The sequence below is a fragment of the Misgurnus anguillicaudatus genome, chromosome 21, assembly GCF_027580225.2.
Source record: "Misgurnus anguillicaudatus chromosome 21, ASM2758022v2, whole genome shotgun sequence".
Taxonomy (NCBI): Eukaryota; Metazoa; Chordata; class Actinopteri; order Cypriniformes; family Cobitidae; genus Misgurnus; species Misgurnus anguillicaudatus.
In genome coordinates this window covers 57,503,439-57,517,295 of record NC_073357.2, presented here as the reverse complement: position 1 = coordinate 57,517,295, position 13,857 = coordinate 57,503,439, and the positions used below count along the sequence as shown (strand labels likewise).

Genomic DNA, 13,857 nt, shown 5'->3' with positions numbered 1-13,857 from the left:
CCTTTAAAATAGACAATTAAAATTATACTAAGTCCATATGTTTTTACTGGTTTTCACGAATGAGATTGACCCCGGATAAAGAAACATAAAACATCGTTAAAGGAAACGTGTTCTTTTTTATTACGGTAATAAGTACGTCATCAGAGTTTCCCTGACCTATGTTGTGTTTTTATTTACATGCACACAATGCTATATAAACTGTAATGTATTACTTTTGAGTTTATTATGCCGAACTTAAAAACGACACTGCTGGATGTTTGCAGACGATGTTTTACAGACAACCACTGTTGGAGAAGAGGACTATGCACGAGACAATCCATCTGTATGTTATTGACTCTATTGACATTATACTTTGTTGTGTGCATGTTGCAAAGAATATTCTTACAAAATTATTATTGCAACGCTGCAATAAATATCGTTTATATCATATCAGTTAAGCATAAAGCTCATATAATGTATTATGTTATGCTTTTAAGTTCTCACAGCAAATTTATTGCAGTAGTATAAAGTTACACGGTATACCAGAGGTGGTTGGTTCTTACTTCTTTATGACCCAGGAATAATTTTGTAAAAAATTGTTTTCCCAGATCTGTTCAGAAGAAACTTTTCTCATCCAACAGTTATTTCACAGTGTTCTCAAGCACAGAAGAGGAAACTTTTTCTATCAGAATTGAATAGTATGTAAGTATACAAGAAAGGCAACACATAAACTCACAGGATATTTAACATAAAATGGTACATTTACAATTTATATATTAAAAACAAACCACAGTATATATTATTCATAGCTAGGGTTGCAAAAGGGCGTAAAGTTTCCAGTGAGAACTTAATCTGGGGAATTTTGGAAATATTCCAAATTGGAAACTTAACAGGAATTTATGGGCATTTATAGGAATTACTTGGAAATGTATAAAAACTATATAATATACAAATATAAATAAACATTTTGTTTGGTCATAAGCAGACATGCATGCAAGGTAATAAAAATATTGAAGAATCCTGATATTTATTTGGTCAAAAATCCTTTGAAACATTTATAATAGTAATGTGCCCAAACGTTGTAAACGGGTTGTACAGAAATTCTGTATAATAACTGAAAACTGGCTAGCAGATTGTAGAAGAGCATCACAGTTTGAGCGAGCTAGCCTCATTTATTTTTTTATGGAAATGCAGGATAGAAATTCAACTGAAATTGCATTAAATTTGGTTGTTTAAAGGTCACGTTCCTCCTGATCCCATTTTTAAACCCTAGTTAGTGTGTAATGTTGCTATTAATAGCATAAATAATACTTGTAAAATGCAAAAGCTCAAAGTTCATGGCCAGGCGATATATTTTCTGAACAGAATTCGCCTTTCAAAGCCTACAGCGAACGGCTGGTTTGCACTATAGCCCTCTACTTCTACCAGAAAGACTCGAAGATAGGTTAAGACTTGATATATGAGTTTATTTAACAGTAGTTAGCAACCAAGGTTAGAATGTAACACTGTATAGTTCTTTGGCATAGGCCCCGACCATAGTTCAAATCCGGGGGTCACGGATTCTTGCGGTTCCTGTCTGAAGATGAAGACAGGCCAGAATCTAATCCCCCTTGAGTATGGACGGAACCAACCTGGTGATGGTGGTAGGGAGGGTGGGTTTGTAAATGCTGGCATCAGTATCTGCGAACGCAAAGACAGGTGAGTACGAGGTTTATATACTCTCAGTATCAGGGGTGATTGATTGCACCTTGTGAAATGAATGACGTAACATTCGAGTTTCCTGGTAGAACTTGCGCACCGCTACGCTAATGCTATCATTTCTACCAGAAAGACTCGAAGATAGGTTAAGACTTGATATATGAGTTTATTTAACAGTAGTTAGCAACCAAGGTTAGAATGTAACACTGTATAGTTCTTTGGCATAGGCCCCGACCATAGTTCAAATCCGGGGGTCACGGATTCTTGCGGTTCCTGTCTGAAGATGAAGACAGGCCAGAATCTAATCCCCAAAAATTGATCGCAATGATCGGTACCCACCAATGTTTCTTTGAGGTTCCTGAAACAGATAAGAGAAATTGTTATCTACTGACATTGAAGGATGCCATAAGAGGCCATAGGATTACCGCTTAGGCCATAGAAGGCAGCGATATGCCCCAGAGAGATAGGCCGCATAGGCCGTAGAAGGCAACGATATGCCTAGTGGGAAAAGCCACATAGGCTTTAGAAGGCAACGATATGCCAGACAGAGATAGGCCGCACAGGCCACAGAAAGCAACGATATGCCTAGTGGGAAAAGGCCGCATAGGCCTTTGGAAGGCAACGATATGCCAGAGAAATAGGCCGCGTAGGCCATAGCAGGCAGCGATATGCCATATAGAGATAGGCCGCGTAGGCCGTAGAAGGCAACAATATTCCTAGTAGAAAAATGCCGCGTAGGCTTTTGAAGGCAACGATATGCCAGAGAGATAGGCCGCGTAGGCCATAGCAGGCAACGATATGCCAGACAGAGATTGGCCGCGTAGGCCATAGAAAGCAACGATATGCCTAATGAGAAAAGGCCGCGTAGACCTTTGAAAGGCAACGATATGCCAGAGTAAGAAATTATATAAATGGCAAAGGCCATGATTTAGCAAGGTTAAATACACCACCATCACCAGTAATTTGCTTAAACATACCTTGATTATTGCTTACCATAATTGAATTGAATGTAATAGTGTTTTCCTGCATACGGTAAAATTAGGAGCGCGGCTCCTGATGAAGAGAGACAATTGACGTATACATGCTTTTATATTGTCATTATAAAAGTAGGGAGAAGATTAGAAGGTTACAAACAAATCTGACTGATGCTAAAGATTGCACAGTGTCTGTCGTGACTTGGGTTTCCCCAGTCTTGTACTCTTTATTTGAAGTTCTGTAATGTCATCCATGACTGTAGTTCTTGTAGTTCTTTGGTCCTTGTTCTAGATTGTTTTCCAGGTGTGTCTTGATATCTTGTTTACCCAACGTGAATATATACAGTCCTTGTGTTTCAGTTGTCCTTTGTCGATTATGTTAGCTGTCAATCACTTTTAGGTCCTGTATTCTGGTCTTCATTCTGGTTCTGCTTTGTGCACTTTTGGTTTTAAGAAATAACCCATTGCCTTGTCTTGCTTGCTTCGCCATGACACACAGATGATTATATACAATTCTCCGTTTACGATATAAATTAAGACCCCCCAAAAACTGAGGCGCGGTACCAGTAGGGTTGTGCAGTTGATAGATGGACGTACTCCGAACGTAATAGCCTTCTAGATGAAAGTTTACAGCTTAAATTTTGACTAACCATAATAGCATGATTAAACGTAACAATTTTGTGCAAATAGTCTTACATGATATGCACTTAAGAAGTTCTAAATTATTTGTTGAAAGATCCTCCGCCACACTGGCGATCCAGCAACGATCGAAGCCGCACCATACACGACTGCGGACGTGAAACGTGACAACCTGCGTGCACGCGGCAAGTGTGCACGCCCAAATACTAACGAAAGCTAATTTCTTGTACATGTAGCAATTATGCATGCCAAATCCTTGCAGCCGTTGGTAATAAGAGTTCCTGGAAGTCGATAAGGAGGCCTGATGGTAATGCAGGCACTGAAAATAAAGCACTTATAGAACTGCATGTCCGTAGTCTGAGTAAAAACATGTATATAGTTTTAAAATAGCTTGCCTCATGTATGCAGCCGCGCTGTTATAATGTTTTAAATCCTAGCAGCCGGTGTAATGTGGTTATATGGAAAGTTGATGCATGTTTCGCTATTTACTTGAGGATGCAGAGTAAGTGGATTGTATGCACCTAATTCCAGACAAAGTTCCTTGTAAAGTTATCATTTAGAATCATAACTGCATGATTTTTTGCTTTCCCAGACGAAGATTTGCATCGTGAAACAATCATCACGATTTCTATGATCGTGGCTCTTCGGTGGTAAAGTGTCGTACGGTGCATGGGAGAAGTTCAAAGATGGACGTTTTCCTGGTCTTGTGTCCAAGATAGGCTACAATAGTTTTCTGACAGTGTCAGAAATTCAGCATGATCACCGCACAATGCATTTGCTGTTACAATCTTGTCGGAGTGCAAAAATCCTGTAGTGTATTCCAGGCTTTAAACAGAACATAGAATTAAATTAGAAACAAGTTATTTCAGATGCATTCCAATTCTCCAGTCATGTTGGACGTCATTAAAACAGCATGATACAATTGAAATTCAATAGTTGAAACACATAAGATAATCGAACACCACCATATTCAAACATAACACCACTTGAAGAAATATTTAGACATTATTTCCATTGGGTTCCATATTAAAACAAGGAAATTGTGTTTGTATTCTGTGTTTATAGCTGGTGGCACCACCATTTCGGGCGAAACATACGTTACCAACGTTCAACAGCACTTTCAATTGGGATTACGTGCTGTGATATAAAAGCTAGCAGTCACATTATTACATCTTCAAACCAGTGTCCAGACATCCGCTGTAGCCTACCCATGCGCATGCTCTGGGTGCCTGCATCGCAAACAAAGCACAATGCGCTTAAATGGTTCAAACTGATGCAAGCTGTTGTGTTCTTAAAGCAGCAAGGCGCGCGTTTTTCAACTGAAGTCTACTGCATAACAAACACACTCAACATGGTGTACAGGCTCAACTTTTGTTGAGACATCCGCAGAATGCAGTGCACACCGATCAAAACAACGGCAAGCCCTCAGGAATAACACAAATGCACGTTTTAATTGTATTAAATACACCACACAACCTCAGCTCCGTCTCCATATTGCCTGTAACATAGTCATCTTTCGGTTGTAAAAGCATGTACTGTGCACTATCAACCAATCCAGTATAATGAATAAGATAGCTTACCGTAGGAGAAGATAATCCAGATAAATAGATGGGATGTTCAACGCAACCGAGCTCGGATAAGAAGTTGACTGAGATCTGGAATAAAGTCTCATTTGAAAAGTACAATTAAAAGTTGATGCGTTCTCGTACTTTATACATGTGCATAACTGAAGATCTTAAAGCACAAAGCTTTAGATGGAAACATTTATGCTGAACCCCGTGCTCAATAAAATTGACAATATGCATTACTATTGCCATTCGACCACACACACACTTACGATTTGCTCAGCAACAAAATGTGTGCTTAAAACTATTACCATAAGATTTAAAGTTCGAAAATAGCGTATCCCCGTATCCTTAAAGTCTGTAATTAGGATCAGGTGAGTGAAGATCTAACGTGAATATTTGCATTTGATATAAACAGTTTGCATGAATACTGTTAAGCATTAAGCAACTTGCATTGTAGTACCGTAGCAGGTAGGACGTTGCAAGACCTGTTACATGAATAAAAAGTACCTTATATTATTGATGTTTTAGGGAAACACTGAAAGGGACAGTTCAGATGAAGCTCGTATACTTTGCGCATTCCTTATTCCAATGAAACACACGAACATTAGACCGCGTCATTTGCCTGTTTGCAGCATGTCATGCACTGCATACACTAGTGATAGGTCGCTCGCGACGAGCGGCTCTAAGAGCTGATTCTTTGTAGCGAACGAGCAGAGCCGAATCTTCAGACGCATGCAGGGGAGCCGGCTCTTCTAAGGGAGCCGAGCCAGAAGAACCGAATCTATGAAAAGAGCCGGACTGCCATCACTAAAATGTAGAGCCAGCGCTTGAGCCGAAAGAACCGAATCAATGGAAAGAGCCGGACTGCCCATAACTAGCATACAACGCCGTATTTCATGTGTTAAAGTTTCGCGAGCAATAGTCGTTCATCCAAGTCGATTCCATGTCTTTGCTTCACAAAACATTCGCGTACGGTTTAAAACCAGTGATAAGCGGAGCATTTGGTATTGTTGACAAAAGACAAAGAACCTGTGATGAGGGAGATAACAAGCTTCGGCATTCTTCCAAACCCGTGCAGGTGCAGCGCTTCGCCAATCAATGATGATTACTGACATCTGCTGCGGGCGTTCAGAGTGTGCGACAGTCAATATTAATATTACACTTTACAGATCATCCAAATGTTCCTGCACTGTTCATAAAAGAAACGCATGTGGTATCCTTCTCTGTGTACTGCAGGGTTACACACTTAAGGAAGCTTGCAGACTTCCCTTTTTAAGTCTTTAACCTTTTGTGAGAGCTCCTCGCGATGTTGCAGGTGAAACGAAACGAGATAATAAAATCCCAGGAAACCAGTTCGAATGCCCGATAAAATCACTCAACATTTGAATCGGCGTAATTCTGGTAACTAACGCTTTAGTTAGCATTAGCATATTCACTGGACATCGAGCGTGTAAATGCTGGCATCAGTATCTGCGAACGCAAAGACAGGTGAGTACGAGGTTTATATACTCTCAGTATCAGGGGTGATTGATTGCACCTTGTGAAATGAATGACGTAACATTCGAGTTTCCTGGTAGAACTTGCGCACCGCTACGCTAATGCTATCATTTCCTGCATTAATGACGTCACTAGAAAATTTTTTGACTAAACTCCGCCCACAGGAATACGTCGGTCGCCAGCTAAGCTAACAGCAAGCTAAGCTGCTATCGTATCAAAACACACTAAACAAACTACACAATCAGAACTCGATACATAATCCTGAAGAAGGGACTTCATAGAACAAGGAAGACATCAGCTCGTTTTTAGGACAATGAAAACGAAAGCTCTATACAGATAAGTAAATTGTGTGAAAAATACAGTTTTTTACACGTGAAACATGAACACATGTTATATTGCGCACTGTGACACAATCAAAGCTTCAAAAACACAGGAAAATCGGGACCTTGAAACAAAATTATGCTGCAAGATTTTTTTAACTACATTTACTTTTCCTGTAAACACGCCCCTACCCCAATAGAATCTGGACCTTCTTTTGATAGACCCGCCCCGCACATACGCAACCCAGGCAACGATGTCGGTCAGTTGACATGCCCCTCACTGCTGATTGGCTACAAGTATGTTTTGGTACTCGGCATGACTCCAAAGTGTTTTTGAAAAATCACACACCCTGCCTTTAATTCCCGTTTATTCCTATATATTCATGTTTATTCCCATGAAAAGTTTTAAGCCTTGAAAATTCCCAGAATTTTGCAACCCTATACATAGCACATATTGTAATTTATACCACGGGGCTGTCGGATGCTTTATTCTTATTGTTTAAGAAAAGTTCCACGGGTATGCATTATTTTTTAGATATATGCACACCTATCCTGCCAAATGTCTAAAATTAACCACCAGAGCAATATTTGTGGTAACCGTGGTATAATCGGAATAATTGATCTGTTCTTTGAATTTTTTGAAAATAATGCACACCCCCAGTGTTATCTTACCATTTTGGGTGTGCATATGAATAATTCAACGGCCCATTGTCAATTATTCCTTACATAAACTGCAAAAATGACCCAATGACAGTCCCCCAACATCATGCCTAAAAAAGAATCTTAAATTCATACACCCGCCAGAGCTCCGTTCATAAGATGTGCTGGAGCGAGAGGTCTGTTTGGAGGCACCCATGGCAGTGCTCCTCAACAAACCCTGGAGGATATTGCAGAAAATATCAAAGACCGCAGGTTCAGAAACATTGTGGTGATGGCGGGTGCAGGCATCAGCACACCCAGTGGAATCCCAGACTTCAGGTAAGCAGACTGATTTTCCCCCATCTACTTTTGAGATGTTTACTGCTCTTCCCTAATCATATTTCTTCTTCAGATCTCCTGGCAGTGGTCTTTATGACAACCTTCAACGGTACAATCTCCCCTATGCTGAGGCCATATTTGAAATAAATTACTTTCATCACAATCCCAACCCTTTTTTCGCCCTTGCCAAAGAGCTGTATCCTGGAAATTACAAACCAAACCTGACACACTACTTCATTCGTCTGCTTTACGATAAGGGCCAGCTGCTTAGGATGTACACCCAAAACATTGATGGACTGGAGAGACGTTAGTAACCACATGTGCTAAGAAAAGATAGTTAAAGATAGCTTTTAAAACCGTCTAATGTGTGCTTTATAATAATGCTGAATACCAAGGCAAGAAGAAAAAGTAAAATATATATGAATATATAATGATAAAATGAGTGTCAATTTGATCATTTTGTGCCTTAAATATCAAGAAAACACATGAAAAATGTATGTGCGTAGGTTTGTTACTGTCCACTGCTTTAATTTATTTAAGTTAAATGGCAAAAACATTTTGATGGACGTAATTCATTTCATTATTTAGTGCCGTGACTAGGGTTGCAAAGGGTCAAAAAAAGTTTCCAGTAAACTTTCCACGGGAACTTTATCTGGGAAATTTTGGAAATATTTTAAATTGGAAACTTAACTGGAATTTATGAGAATTATTTGGAAATTTATATAAACTATATACAAACATAAATAAAAATTTGGTTTGGTCATAAGCAGACATGCATGCAAGGTAATATACATTTTAAAAATGATTTCTTGACTGATTTAATTATAAGTTTACATTGTTTACACAAGATAAAGTGTAATCGCAATATTTACAAAATCTCTTAATTATAATCACATGTAAACCTAGTCATTGTGGCGACACATTCGTCATCACTACGTCACACCCCTTACGGAATTGTTCCTGCCTTTTGTTCACATAGAACTAGTTCTGGGACTGATCCCAGCAATTTTACTAGGTCCCCATCTCGGGATTGATCCGGGAGGTGTTTGCATTCAGAAGGCACTTTGGCGATTCTTTGGAACTGTAGTGTGAAGGGGTCTGAATACATTTTGAATACACTGTATATGTTTTTTATTATTTCATCTTTATATTTTATTGAATCATTGTGATTTATTAATGTGTGTTCTTGTAGAGCATTGCATTAGTAGCCTAAAGGTCATGAGTACAATTTGACATGACCGTCCTCAGTCAATATTTCCACAGAATGTTCTTTACATTATGAAGGATGATTTTACGTAGAAAACAGTAAATAAAAAAAATTACTAGCTGTCAGGATCACAACTGTACATAAATGTTATTTTAGTGGCAGGCATCCCATCCAAAATGTTGGTGGAGGCACATGGGACTTTTGCAACAGCCACCTGCACCGTCTGCCGCAGAGATTACAATGCCGAAGAGCTTCGGGTTAGTATGTGATGATACTCTACCAGATTAAATATGCTACTTCTGTAACTACACTTTCCAAAATTAACCCATCATGTTCCTAATATATTTAAAAAAAATTGTCCCAGCCATCTAATCTAGATTTAATAGTTATTAATGTCTAAAATAGCTCCTCAAATATGTCTTTTTTTTCCTGATAGAATGATATAATGGAAGGAACCATACCCAAATGCTCCAGCTGCACAGGAGTCATCAAACCTGACATCGTGTTTTTCGGAGAGGAACTTCCCCAGCAGTTCTTTACTTATCTCATAGACTTCCCAAGGGCAGATTTACTCATTATCATGGGAACATCTCTAGAGGTGAGCAATGTTTCTGCATCTGTCAATAAGAACTAACATAATCATTTATTAAAGTGTGATAAAACCATAAATTTATTTATTTAAACATTTAAAGTATAGGCTCATTAAGTATTAAAAGGTAGGGTAGGATCATATGCATTTTTCGGAGAGGCTAGCCAAAACTATGCCTCCTCCAGAACTCATGAACTTAAGCTGTTTTTTCTTCATAGCCATTTCTAAGACTTTGTTTTTAACATCATATTCCTGTGTTTTGTCACTTCAAGAGAAATGTACGGTTGCTGTTCGCCTTCCACACTGTCAGAAAAAAGGTCAAAAAATGTCCCCTAGCTGTCACTGGGGTGGTAGGCTTTTTGGAGCAGTTTACTTTTTACCATTTTTTAGGACAGTGCATTCTTGCTTGGGTCTGCATGGTAATAAAACATGCAGGGTTGCCAGATCTGCCAAAAAAATCACCCAATGGCCAATCAAAACTAGCCGAATCAGATGAATGCAATGATTGGATGAACATTTTATGGTCCTACCAGAGAGATATATATTTATGAGTAGATTTCCAACCAGGATAACGAAAAAAGTTGGACAATTCACCCTGCATGCCTTTAAAAAAATACTTTTTTCAAAATATTCTCATTTTCAGCTCCCCTAGAGTTAAACATTAGATTTTTACCATTGGAATCCATTCAGCCGATTTCCGGGTCTGACGGTACCACTTTTAGCATAGCTTAGCATAAACCATTGAATCTGATTAAACTATTAGCATCGTGCAAAAAATAACCAAGAAGTTTCGATATTTTTTTCTATTTTCTATTAAAACTTGACTACTTCGAAGATCAGAGCCCTTGATTGTAAACTTTCGGGGGTTTGACGATTAAAATATACTTGGCAAGTAAAGCAATGAAAACAATCTTCTGTTTATCTGGAGCGTGTTTACGCGTCTCTCCTCCCATTAAAAGGACGTAAAACACAGTTTAAAACTGCAGGTAAGGATACTTGCTCTTACACTTGATAATTTATTTTCCGGTGACGTGACTATTAAAACACGTTGTGAGATATCACCACTGATATATATAAGCAGCACGCAGAAACATCTCTCTGACTTATTAAAAAAACAAAACAATATAAAACACTAAATTATTCTGTTTTATGTAGTAATGACAAGAACACACTCCAGTAATAAAGCAGATATAAAGCAGAGTGCCCATACCACGTTAAGAAAAAATGGATAATCAATAGTATATAAATATAGTTTTATTAACTTTTATGCTTGCTTGAAGTGCACTGCAAAAAATGACTTTCTCAGTATTTTTGTCTTGTTTTCAGGTATCTAAAAATTCTTAAATCAAGATGTTTTTCTTGATGAACAAATGACCTAAGAAAATAAGTCTAGTTTTTAGACAAAACATATCAAATTTAAACAAATTTTTGCTTAAAACAAGCAAAAAAAAAACTGGCAACGGAATAAGACATTTTTTGCTGAATTTTTCTTGTATTAAGGAAAATTTAAGAAAAAAATTCTTATTCCACTGGCAGATATTTTTGCTTGTTTTAAGCACAAATTCACCTTAATTTGATATGTTTTGTCTAAAAACTAGACTTATTTTCTTAGGTCATTTGCTTATCAAGAAAATACATTAATTTAAGAATTTTTAGATATTTCTACAAGAAAACAAGACAAAAATACTAAGTAAGAAAGTCATTTTTGCAGTGTGTTTTTTGACTTGCGAACATTAAAGCCACGTGACTGATTGTCTAGCTGTATCAGCTAACGTTGTCTTTCTCATATTTCATTTCCAAATGTATTTGATGTACCTATGCTTTGGTCTAGTTGGCCCAATGAGCAAGATTGGTTAGTTTTTGATTTGTGTTGTAGTTAATTTGTTAAAATATTCCTTATTATTTGTAACCCAGTCTGTGTAATCCAGTCTAAAGGTTCATAATCTAATGATGAGATAAGAAGCACTTAAGAAGTTTGATTTCACTTGTTTGCATGATCTTATTCAATTAATATTAAATATATCTTGCTTATATTTTCTCAAAATGTTCTTTACGTTCTGTAGGATGATTTTATACAGAAATCACAAAAACAGAGACTTTAGTGGAGTTTTTACAAACTGGGTCACATTTTCTCTATTATTAGGTGGAGCCCTTTGCCAGCCTGGCAGGTGCGGTGCCCAGTTCTGTGTCACGCCTTCTGATAAATCGAGATCTTGTTGGGCCGTTTGCCTGGGGTTCCCCACGTCACAATGACGTAGCTGAGGTGGGTGATGTTGTTAGTGGGGTTAAAAAGCTGGTGGAGATCCTTGGTTGGACGCAGGATTTAGAAGCCCTAATGAACATGGACACAGAGAAGGTGAGTCTCTATTTTTTTTACACATAGAAATCATAATGGTTAATGTATGTAAACTAGTCTTCATTCTACTGTATTCAGCTGAAAATTATTGACATTTAAGAGATTGGGGGAAAAATGTTCACGCTCTTCTCACATCTAAGATGTTTATGTCTTTCTTTGTTCAGTCGAGAAGACCACCTGCTGAGGTCCACTAAAGTCCATTATATGAGGAAAAATCTTCGAATGTTTTCCTCAAACAAATGTATTTCTTTTCTTTTTCTTTTTTTAAAGTTATTTTTTGGGTCATTTTTGCCTTTATTGGATAGAAAGGAATTAAGGACATGACAGGAAAGTATAGGGTGAAGAGTGTGGGATTGGCAAAGGACCTCGAACTGGGATTCGAACTCAGGTCGCCAGAAGTGCGTTTGCACCATGTGTCAGAGCACCGTCCACTACACCAGTGGTTCTCAAACTGGGGGGGGGGGCGAGATGGTGCCAGGGGGGCCCCAGTTTTATGACATTTTATAAAATACATTCATTTATCATGAATTCTGTGTAATTAAACAAAAAAAATAAGGCTACTAACCCGCAAGCACTACTTTGTATAACTTAATATGTTTTGTTTAATTAAAATGTTAAATTAAACAGTTTTTGTCATAAATTTTCTTTGAGGGCCGCATGCGGAAAAAGTTTGAGAACCACTGCACTACACCATCGGCTTCGACATGTATTTCTTTTCGGCTGAACAAAGACAAACATCTTGCATGACATGGGGGTGGAGTCAAATATCAGAATTTTTTAATGAAGGTGAAGTAATCCTTTAAAGTAGTTTTTTTCTTGTTAGAGAGAAGTCAATATGGAGAAACTTTAAATACAGTAATAATAGGCATTTAAAATATTTTTGTTGTACTTTACAGGACGCGATGAAAAGAGAGGAATGAGCAGAAATGGGATCTTTCTTAAATCTGCTGTCCTGTTGGATGGCCCCTAAATTAAGTTGTCTCAATAGTGTGCATGCATTAGTGGGAGGAGTGAGTTGTGAGTGTTGACAAAGTATTGAGTTGAAAATGGGTATCAAGAACAATGTAAACCACTGCATACTAGTAGATAAATGGTTAATCACCAGCACCTATATATTTTTTAAATATTTTAATAATACAGTAATGTAGCTGACCAGAGTAAAAATCATGCCAGTTTTAGTTTTAAAGACTTTGTATCTTGGATTGTCATGTGAATGTATATACTTATTGTATTTGCTTTTCATTTTTTTTGTTAAGGTTTTGGGTAAAAAATACACTTAATACAACTTTAAATAAAACACATGCAAGATAATTTGATTCCTGCTGAATTTTTAAGCTGTTCATTAAGTTTTTTATTTTCAAACGTTTGCAGTTTACTGCTATGCCATTAAATTAACAGCCCATCTGTTGTATGCAAATGACTTACTGATCTGAAATGCACTGCTTTAAATCTGCATTAAAGGCTTTTTAAAGTATAGTTTTGTGAGTTTGCCAGACTAATTAATTTTTCCTTCATACAGTTTACAATATGTTTAGATGTATCTTCATCATTTTCTGTATCCTGTATACAGTGGCCTCATATATAGGCACAAACTACAGCTAAAATCTATGAATGCCAATGCATTAAATAAAACATCAAACTGTGGCATTGAACAATAGCACGCCGTTCCAGCAAAAAAAAAAAAAATCATAAAGATGTTTAATGGATTTTGCATTGTAAAGCAAAAGAGATAAATTTGTTTAAAAGCAAAAAAAAAGCTCAGAAAATGCTCAGAAATTCGTTATAATCTTGAGGTAACAGTTAATCTATGAAATCATTTACTTTATATATACACTCACCTAAAGGATTATTAGGAACACCGTACTAATACTGTGTTTGACCCCCTTGCGCCTTCAGAACTGCCCTAATTCAACGTGGCATTGATTCAACAAGGTGCTGAAAGCATTCTTTAGAAATGTTGGCCTATATTGATAGGATAGCATCTTGCAGTTGATGGAGATTTGTGGGATGCACATCCAGGGCATGAAGCTCCTGTTCCACCACATCCCAAAG

General features: G+C 37.5%; 1 protein-coding gene across 3 annotated transcripts; it reads left to right on the top strand.

Moving 5' to 3' along the window:
* The first annotated feature begins 127 nt into the window (after positions 1-127).
* Positions 128-13,281, top strand: sirt3 (sirtuin 3). Of its 3 annotated transcripts, none has more exons than XM_073859509.1 (8): positions 128-322; positions 621-681; positions 7,480-7,653; positions 7,727-7,959; positions 9,017-9,117; positions 9,297-9,458; positions 11,593-11,805; positions 12,702-13,281. In XM_073859509.1, the coding sequence occupies exons 1-8, from the start codon at positions 226-228 to the stop codon at positions 12,723-12,725; spliced, it is 1,065 nt and encodes a 354-aa protein (XP_073715610.1). In that variant the 5' UTR covers positions 128-225; the 3' UTR covers positions 12,726-13,281. The 3 variants fall into 3 exon arrangements, with proteins under 3 accessions (XP_073715610.1, XP_055070967.2, XP_055070977.1); XM_055214992.2 differs by having other exon boundaries at positions 588-681; XM_055215002.2 differs by lacking the exons at positions 128-322; positions 621-681 and having other exon boundaries at positions 7,512-7,653; positions 7,727-7,762; positions 7,846-7,959.
* Positions 13,282-13,857: the final 576 nt, after the last annotated feature.